Source organism: Oryzias latipes, chromosome 19 (assembly GCF_002234675.1).
Source record: "Oryzias latipes chromosome 19, ASM223467v1".
Lineage (NCBI taxonomy): Eukaryota > Metazoa > Chordata > Actinopteri > Beloniformes > Adrianichthyidae > Oryzias > Oryzias latipes.
Genome location: NC_019877.2, coordinates 4860522 through 4870468, shown reverse-complemented (window position 1 = coordinate 4870468; position 9947 = coordinate 4860522). Strand labels below are relative to the sequence as shown.

Here is a 9947-nt window from a genome sequence, read left to right as displayed (position 1 = left end):
CTGACTAAATACCTTTTTGCCCCACTCTACATGAACTGTAGCTTTGTTGCTTTACTTATACACAAGAATATTTAATAAAATACATGTCAAGTGTACTATTTTCTTTGCAAAGGGAATCTAAAATAAACAAAAATAGTCACATAAACCGTATTTTTCCTACTAGGATGATGTTTGAGAGGACTGCATGACTCGTTTATTTTTGCAGTATTTGCATAGAGGGTGAATTTTTTGAATTTTTTGCATCATTTGTGAATTGTTGCTTTACAAGTACAATAAATCGAATTAAATACCCAAATATTACCTGATTTATTTCTGAAATGCGAGACCATCAGGAAATATCAAATTGAGAAAACAAACCCCAAACTTTCTAAAGTAAAAGATGAGCCTTTATTTTTGTTGTTTAGAAAAAGCATGTCCTGTGAACTGTAACAATTTTGCTTTATTACACACAAATCAGTGACAGAAAACTGTAGAACAGGAACATCCTACCAACCATCAGTGCCCCTTTTTAAACAGAGTATTTAGTACAAAAAAGGTTGGCACCAAACACAGTTGGAAGGGCGACAGCACATAGTGAGGGGATGAAACCAAGTCTCACAACAAGACTTTCATTTACAAGCTCACATTTGTTTTGTTATCAGGACACAGGAAAGGTTCCTAACTTAACACAAACACATGCTACCTTTTTTCAAAACGGGGTGAAGGTGTAGGATTTTTTATCAGGTTCTGGTAAGGCACCACTTTCATTCTGATGGGCATGAGTGCCGATGCTGAGGATGGTTTGGATCGGGACGCTCAATTGATGTTTAGAAATCTTTTTAGCCTTTTCAAAAATATAAATGTGCAAGTGAGACTGACAGAAAACATGTAATACCATTGAGGGGGGAAAAAACAGATCACTGACATTCTGCTTAATACAGGCAAGAGTATACAGTACAATAAATATAATTAAAGATAGACTTAGGAAAAGGTGAGGGACACATAATGTACATTCGAGTCAAATATACAAAGTGGCATTGACTAGGAACTCCCCCTGAATTTCTGATGATTAAAATAAGGGCAAAAAAGAAAAGCCTTTCAGAATTTGTCCTGAATCGTTCAGAGATTTCTGTTATTAGTTATCTCTTATTCTATAGAGCCATGCTTTTTAATGAGAAACTTTATGTATCCCAGTTAAAATAACCAGCTAACATGCTTATTATTACTGAGCAGTTTCATAAAGGCTGTCAAGTCCTACACGGTTATATCTATAAGATGTCAGTTTGGCAGTTATGCCATCTTCAGCAGATAAAAACAAAAATAAAATGATGCGATGACTTATGATCCAGTCTAAAAATTTTTCCAGTCTCAGCATCAACGCAAAAGAGTCAATTGAGGAGTAAATGCAATTATCAAAAACCTATATAAAAATAAAAGCCAAGTCGATTTTTCAACACACGGAAGTGAGAACGTGGCGAGTGAACGGGTCCGACTTAAATGTGTCCACAGCGGGTTTTGCTTTTTCTCCTCAAGCTCGTTTGTTTTAGCCGAACTGGAAAAAGAAGTTTCCAGGTTGAGAATCTGCAGGGAAAAGTAAACATTTATTAAAATAGGTTTTCTTCTACTAAATATTTATTTCATTTTGAAGAGTACAAGAAAACATTTTTATACGGGTTATAGGCATACCTGGACTTGAATCAAAGCTAAATCCTCCACCACGGCCACCGAAGAAAGCCCTGAAAATGTTGTTTGCATCAAAATCTAGAAAAAAAGAGAAAATAAAATGAGATGAATACATTTTGTTGATAGGGAAGAAAGATTTTTTTTTTTATTCCGCCACACCTTTAAATACTGCTATCAATAAAGATAAAGGACTGGGATGACAAGTATATTCTCAACAGATATCATCTTAATAAAAACATTACAAATTAGTAATTAATTTTAAATATATATACTTTTTCCTGTGAAAATCTGGGATAGCAAAGTTACTGGACTTCAACAGACGTTTAGTGCCCTCTACAGGCAAACCCGACTCATGACAGATGTTTGTAAAAGCGCTAAATCCCTGAGGATTGGAACAGATGCTTCAAAGAACTCAAACATTTGGCTCATTATAACAAAAGCTAAGTTGTTGACACACTAAAGTCCCGTAGAACAGAAACAGAAGAAAAAAGCTGACAGTGAGCAGAAACCTTTTAAAGTTAGTCAGTCGCGAATATTTTGGCACATTTCAAATTCAACCTTGCAATGAAACAAGGTTATCAGACTTTGACGTGGTTGCTAAACTGAAGCTGACCCCACCCATTACTATTTACTTTTTCTCACGCGGTTTCTTTGCTTTTTATTTGCTTACGCAAACAGTTCAAACTCACAAAAAACCCAAACAAATCCCGCAAGGTCACTAATTCCTGACGACATAACGTTTTTCTTTAGTTGTCCTTAAACCCAGTTTTTGTACGAACACCTGAGTTTACAAACATTTCAAAAGAGCAATAATTAGGCTATTTCTGCACAATAAATTATGACACCTTTGTGTATTTTAATAACATCTTCCTGACTGCCAGTCATGCAGATTTGTGCCGAGTAGAGGAGATTTCTAAACCTGAATATCTCCCAACCGCTGCGCGATACTGAATGAAATCCTTTTGGTGTCTACAGAGCACATTTGAGGCTTCTCAATGATCCCAAATGAGAAATGGTGGGACTCTGGGATTTGTAGTTTTTGGTGAACTTTAAATAAATGTAACTGTACTTTTTCCTTCTTCTGGTAGTCAGAAAGAAAAAAATGAATTAAAGAAAAAACAGTGAGTTGTGAAATCACCTCCACCATCAAAGCAGCCGTCATCCTCCAGGTCGTGTCCACTATCGTAACGCATCTTCTTCTTGGGGTCGGAGAGGATGGTGAAGGCCTCGCCTACCTCCTTAAACTTCTTCTCCTCCTCCTTCTGCACCTCTGCGGTTGCAGAACTGTGGCGGTCTGGAAGGCGATGAAAGAGGATCAGAGAGGGTTCAAATAAAAAACCCGGTGAATCGAGACCCCCCCGCCATCTGTACCTGGATGATGCATCAGAGCTCGCTTGCGATATGCTTTTTTGATTTCATCCTCAGTGGCGTTCTTGCCGACTCCTAACACCTTATAATAATCTTTTCTTTTACTCTTCTTCAGCTCCATCTGTGCAGTTTTTAGCAGTTGCTTGTGCTCTGGGGGGGCAGATAAAAGCAAACCATGAGTATATGTAACACATGTACAGACTGGGGGATAAATGGGCAAAAATAAGGAAAATAGGGCAGCAGCACACCTGAGGTTTTTTCTGTCTGGTAGACTTTTTCATAGTCCCGAACAGCCTCTTCGTACAGCTCAGTGTCCATGTAACTACGAAGTCAAAGACAGTGACTGAGAAACCGCACACAGAGCAGGAGGGAACAAATCAAAACGCCTGCCGAACATACCACTGAGCTCTTCTTAGGTAGGCTTTGATGTAGGTGTCGTCTAGTTTGATTGCTTTGGTGCAATCGTCAATGGCTTGATCGAATTTTTTCAGCTGTTAAGAGGTAAGAAAAATTGAACAGAATGTAAATGAAAACAGGCTGTGGGTGTCCATCAAGCCCTGTAACATAACTGGCTTTTACCTTTGCCCCCGCTGTGGCTCTGTTACAGTAGAGTTTGGCGTTGGTTTTGATGTTGTTGGGGTCTATCGCCAAAGCCTCGGTGTACAGCTGGTAGGCGGCATCGTAGCTGCAGTTCTTAAATACTTGGTTTCCTTCCTCTTTCTTGGCCTTTAAAGCTTTGGCATTCTGGATTAAAAAGAGAATATTTTTTGTTTTGTTTAAATTAAAAATTGTTTAGACGCCCGTCTGCGGGGCCCTTCTGGTAAGAGTCGCTTGTGAGACTCAGCTGCCCAAGGAACCTCTCTGGGGGGATGGAGATCTCTGCACACTCCTGACCATAAAACCCAGAGACCCTCAGTTACTGTTCTACACAAATTATTGAGTTTAACCCTTGTGCTATCTTAGATGACCCCACCCTTACATTGACGTGTTCTCCCTACCATGACAAAGGTGGATAAAGGTAGAAAGATTTCATGTAATCCATGGACACCAGTGAGGTTCACAAATCATTGAAGAAAAAAGGTTCAGAGCACTGTCTAGTGGGTCTATATGACCCAACTCCCAATGTTAAACTGCCCAGGATAGCACAAGGGGTACTAAACAAAAAATGTCACCATTTATTGTGTTTTTCCCTTGAACAGAAAGCCTCTCTTCTAATAAAAGTATAATTAGGGTAATTGATGAACTATAACAGAATGATAAATGCAAAATTTGTTTCTGAAGTGAAAATGTGAAGTTGATTATTGCTAATTTGTGCTTCAATATTCTCTACATTGAAGAATAATTACATTTCTAGCACTCTTGTGAGTATCCATCCATCGGATGGATGTCGTTTGGGGTCACATGGTTGCTGGAGCCTATCCTAGCTACTGTTGTGCAATGGTGGGGTACACCCTGAACAGTTCGCCAGTCTGCTGCAGGGCCACACACTCACACCAAGGGGCAATATAGAGGCCCTGGTTAACCTATGAAGCGCGTTTTTAGACTGTGAGAGGAAACCGGAGAAAACCCACGCATGCACGAGGACAGGATGCAAACTCCACATAGAAAGGATCCCGCTGGGATTCGAACCACAGCCGCAGTGCCCCCCCCCTCAAACTATTGTAATTTTACAGTTAAATTTAATGAGCTGATTCAGTATTTTAAGAAACTAAACACATTTCTTCTTTTGTTTAATAACTATCACAAAATTAACTACAATTCTCAAAGGCAAAAAAAGGAGTTTTTAACATTTCGATAAAGCCATTTCTACAGTACCCGTCATACATTTTTGCCACAGACATTTATAGAGAACAGCATGAACACAGTGAAAGTTTTACCCTGCAGGCCAAGCGAGCCTTCTCGTGGTCCGGAGCCATTCGCAGAGCCTGAACAAAGAACTGCACGGCTTTGTCAATGCAGTCCTCGTAGTAAAGACAAAGGCCTCGGACGTACAGCGCATCAGCGTTAGTGGCGTCCATCCTCAGGATGTCGCTGTCAGAAAAACATTCAGAACGTCTCCAAAAGCTCAGATTGCATCACCTCAGTTATCAGGGTTCTCACCTCGCCACAGACTGAGCTTCTGGATAGCGGCCCAGCAAAGCGAGACACTCTGCTTTCAGTATTTTGAAGCGTTGGCAGGTAGGTGCCAACGCTATGGCCCGGTCCATACAGTACACCACCTGGATCAGAACAACCATATTTTCTTTGAATATGAATGTATTAATCATGTTTGTTGTGCATAAATCCTGCAGGAAAATGATATAAGGAAGATACTTCTCAGAGAAACACCATTTGCCTGTAAGTGATGCACAAAGTGGCTGCATATCAGGTAAATGAGCAAAAATGACCTTTCTAAAGTCCCGCTTATCGAAGCTGAAATCCGCCATCCGTTCATACTCCAGCAGTGTGGTCGCATTCTTTTTCTGGAACAAATCAAACCAATATAAGTGTCAAAACTTAAATGAACTGGTCAAAAAGTGAATATGCTGCATTTTTCAACAGAACTGATGGAAAAGTGAAATTCTTCCACCTCCTGTTGAGCCTCTTTGTTGCTGGGCTCCAGTTCCAGAACTTTCTGGAAGCAACGCGCTGCCGCCATGGCGTTTCCCAGAGACAGGTGACACTTTCCTTCTCGCAGGTGTCCCTGCAGTGCAGATCAAACAATCTGCTTTGAAAACGGGAACCCCGGAAAATATCTGCAGGCCTCTTTCTGTTTGGGGAAAAACTGACCTTCATGAAACCGTCATCCAGACGCACGGCCTGCTGGGAATCTTCAAGAGCTTCCCGAAAACGACAAAGCATCATGAGGGTGGCTGCTCTGTTGCCATAATAACTGGCAGTTTTGGGACTTGCATCTATAGATAACAAACAAACAAACATTGTATTAACATGTTAGCAGCATATGAATGATAAATATACACTTTTAAGGGAGCAACTATTTATGTTGTGGTTTAATTTACAGGCTAAAAAGAAAAGAAAAAAGAATCTTTATATTAGCCTTTAATTCCAATTTCAGAATAAAAGTTTAAAGCTTAGACCAGGGGTCTGCAAACAACCTCAACCACCATCAGTGTCTGAGCTTTTGAGTTCATTCATCTACGGTCCGAGCGTATCCCACCAGCAGAAAGGACGTCATCAGCCCAGAGCCTAACCGCCAAGGACTATGGACTTATTTCACATCTTCTGTGTCATAAATAAATCTCTTTGTTTGGATTTCTATGATCTACTTTTAATTTCTTGACTTATTTTAATGTAAGTGTTCCATTCTGTAAAAACACAAAACAAAACACTGGTCTCTCTTTTGGTATTTTCCATTTTGATTATTCCATTTTTCTTTTGCATTAGCACACTGTGTGTATGCTCGCAATAGACTCAATAGATTTTATTTAAGTAAATCATCATGAAAACTCTTTATTATAAGTGTAAGATTTGATGATACAATCTGTAAATCAAATTGTTGCAGCCCCTAAATATTTGACAGCAAGTGTTTGCATGAAAAGGATCTCAATATTAGCTATGACCACATGCAAATGATATGCATTCCTGGGCAATAAAAACAAAGTCACAGTATTAGTGGAGACGCTGCAAAAACCATCAGAGGATAGGACAGCAGGAGGAAAGCTTGGATAGTGTAGATGAGCGAACATGATCACTCAAAGCATGTGAAAACTTAATCCTGTGCGCTTAGCCGTAATCTTACCAATGGCCTTTGTGTAATAGTTGAAAGCTGCAGGGTAATCTTTCTTGCTGTAGTATGCGTTTCCTTGCTCTTTGAAAATTTCCGCCTGGCTGGAGAGAGGAAAACCAAAACAGAGTCAGCACAGAATGAGCATGAAGATAAATTCAGAGACAAACCGACAGAAAAGTTGGGTGATCATCACATCACTGAAGACTGTTTAAAGACCCACCCCGATCATCCTTTGCTCTATTTTTAAAGTGTTCCCAGTCGTCTCTTAATTATGATGCCATTTTTAACCGAATCTAAAAAAACAGTCGCTGTCCAGGACATTGTTGCCCCCCCGAGTTGAGTGAGACTGTGGTAGAAACCCTGCCCTGCTTTGTCTCTCTGTTACTGAGAGCTCTCTGTTTACACCTACAAAGCTAGTTGTCTACAAGTGGATGCATCAAAGCAGGAAGCATGTGCCCCGCCCAGTGTAATTGCTACATCACAAATAATCGTATTATTGTTTTTTTTTCTTCAAACTGCATTATTCGTCTGCTCTTGATCCACAAAAAATTGAATGACGAAATACTCAAATGGAATTTTAGTTTAATTTTCTTTAAATATGTACACCATCGTGAGAAAAATGTCACAAAAACATGTTAAAATGTCAAAAACACAATTTTCATCGGAGTGGGTCTTTAAGTATTGTCATTAAGTGTTGTAACAAATGTTACAACAAACACAAACTAAAGCATTTGTTATTTTTCAATCATCTGATAAGCTAAAAATAAGTCTCAACATAAAAAACAGGAACGAGTTGTCTGTAAATAGAACAGTGAAGTACATTCAGTGCAGCTCTAAAAAAAACAAAAAAAACAAAAGTTCACCTGCTGCAGTCCTGTTAAACTTCATTAACCTAAATAATTTATATAAAGAATGAACCTATAAAATGAGGTTGTCAGTTTTTCTAAAAGATGATTAAAACAGGACGGAGGAAACAAACAAAACCTCTGGAAAAATGGTGAGGACATCATTCTGTTGCTAAATTCATATCCATGGCGTTAAAGAACAAGAAGGCAAAATCCTGCTTTTATTTTCTTGAAGCTGGATTGGGAAATGTCACAAATATTCATTAAAAACTGAAAAGTCTTTAACCTCGTTTGAGCATCTAATGAGAGCAGCTCAAAGACGAACATGAGATAGCGACACCCCCAGGAAAAACATCTGTTTCTGATAATGAGCTGCTTTAACCTGCATATACTTAATAATGGGATTTTAAACTAACCAGTAGATCAAATCATTCATCTAAATCCTCATTTGTGTAGATCACACAAAAAAATAAAAAATAACAAGCAAGTGTCTGAGGAGCTCTGGTGGCTTCCATCTCAATGTCACCAAATCTCCTTGTAATCTTAAAAAAATAAATAAAAATCTTTTGGGACACCCCTACTTCTTTAATTTAGAGGTAAAATCTGGATTTAGAGCGTGTGAAGCGCAACAGATGTTGGAGTTTTGTTACTCTTTAAAACGTCTAAGCTGATTTCTTTGATGACCACATTTCCCCTAGAAACCAGATTATTTTAAGCACATGTGATGAATATTTAGGTTGAACTTGAATGTTTTGGTCCAGAATAAAATGGTTGAACATATTATTTACGAAATTCACCAGGCAAACAAAAGCTTGAATATACAACAAATCATACAAAATTTAAGATTTAATTTAATTGTTAGTCTGGAATGATTCAATTTGGACGGTAAACAGAAAGGGAACCAATAAATTGGATTATTTTCTGATAACTTGATTTTTCCCCCCAAAACGTATTGGGTAAAGGTAGGAACCTTTTTTTCCAATTCAAATTTAAACAACTTTATTATCCTCGAGGGGAAATGAATCGAAGGCGTGACTTAACATTATTTAAAATATAGAACAGAGAGCGCAATCGGTTCTGAATCACCCCCAAGAGTAAATTATTAAAAGGATACTAGCTAAAGATAATTGAAGAAAGCGCGTGACTGCTCATAAAGAAACACAAAAATGTTCCAAAGCGTTCGGCTCGTGTTAACAAAGCAAAAAAAAGGCTAATAAATCGTTATCTGCCGGAAACTATTTTTTCAAAAAAGCCCATTAAGACACAGATTTTGTTAGACATTTCCTCACCTTTATAAACACCGACATAATTAGAATATTCTTAATTGAAAGCGATTTAAAAAAAAACTGCGATCTTAAGCGAAAGATGCCCATCCACGCACAGGAGGCTGTGTTAGCTAGCAAGCATAGCTTCCCCTCCGGTGTGACCGCATTGATCCGTCCGTGTCAAACAAACCCGCGGCTCGGTTCGGTCTGTCTTTTCCCTAAAATGTACTGAACACCGACGACAATAAAAGAACCATACCGATCCAGGTCATCTTGACTGCGGATTTGGGATTCTGGTTCTACCGGCATGTCGATGTCAACAGCTGCCATCTTCTCTGGAAGCAGCCAACGACCCAGACGGCGACGACACGACGTCATTTCCGGAATACTTTTGGGTCAGGGGAAAGTAGGCAACTAGTACAAGTATTGTTATATAAGGGCCCTTTGTAGGTCGTTTATCTTGGCGAATCAGCATTTGAAAATGTAATTGATTTCAGAGTTCACTTTTGAAGGTTCAGTAATTCCAGAGAGTATTTGTTATTTAGTTGTTATGCATTAAATAGCAAAAACGTCACATTTGAAAGGAAATGTCCCTTCATGTATATCATGTAACTTTAAAAATATTTTTAGTTCTTATAACCTAACATTTGAAGTCACACTCTTGGTTTCAAATTGAATATCTTAAATCTATAGTTCACCAATTCTAATAAAAAAAAACGGCTATTTTGTTATTCAACTTCAGTCCAATGTGTGGAAACACTTAGAATTCTGCAGACGTGTGACCATACAGTGTGGTAAAATCTTCCAATAATGTTCCGTTTCTATTTTATTTATGTGGAAAAACAAGAGTGGACTGAAGTGTATGAAACTAAAATGTGGATGGATTATCCATAAATTCTTGTTTACTTGTTTGTTTGTTCACATATTTAATTTACACTTGATTTAGTACCCAGGTTGAAGCTTTAGCTAAAGATGTCCTCGATCGATTTTAGGTCGTTGAATCAGATGGTTCTACTAAAATCATGGTTTAAAGATAATAGTTTAACCCCTTTGGAAGAAATGGCTTCCAGAGCCCAAGTT

The 9947-nt window shown here is 38.5% G+C and overlaps 1 protein-coding gene across 1 annotated transcript; it reads right to left on the bottom strand.

The window, feature by feature from the left end:
* Positions 1-368: 368 nt before the first annotated feature.
* LOC101160690 (dnaJ homolog subfamily C member 7) lies at positions 369-9260 on the bottom strand. The gene is made up of 14 exons (XM_011485595.3): positions 9127-9260; positions 6770-6858; positions 5800-5924; positions 5600-5713; positions 5418-5492; positions 5131-5249; positions 4908-5061; positions 3610-3774; positions 3430-3521; positions 3279-3352; positions 3034-3180; positions 2801-2956; positions 1666-1740; positions 369-1560 (listed from the first exon to the last, which is right to left on the bottom strand). Exons 1-14 carry the CDS (start codon positions 9243-9245, stop codon positions 1523-1525), a joined length of 1542 nt encoding a protein of 513 aa, XP_011483897.1. The 5' UTR covers positions 9246-9260; the 3' UTR covers positions 369-1522.
* Between the last annotated feature and the right edge of the window lie 687 nt (positions 9261-9947).

What these genes read in the sequence shown, in the direction of transcription:
- LOC101160690 (XM_011485595.3), bottom strand. Translation starts at nt 9,245, where the DNA reads ATGACGTCGTGTCGTCGCCGTCTGGGTCGTTGGCTGCTTCCAGAGAAG. An exon ending in TACCTAAGAAGAGCTCAGTG is followed by an intron (nt 3,353 to 3,429) that starts GTATGTTCGGCA and finishes TTGACTTCGTAG; the next exon opens with TTACATGGACACTGAGCTGT. An exon ending in CCAGACAGAAAAAACCTCAG is followed by an intron (nt 3,181 to 3,278) that starts GTGTGCTGCTGC and finishes CTGCCCCCCCAG; the next exon opens with AGCACAAGCAACTGCTAAAA.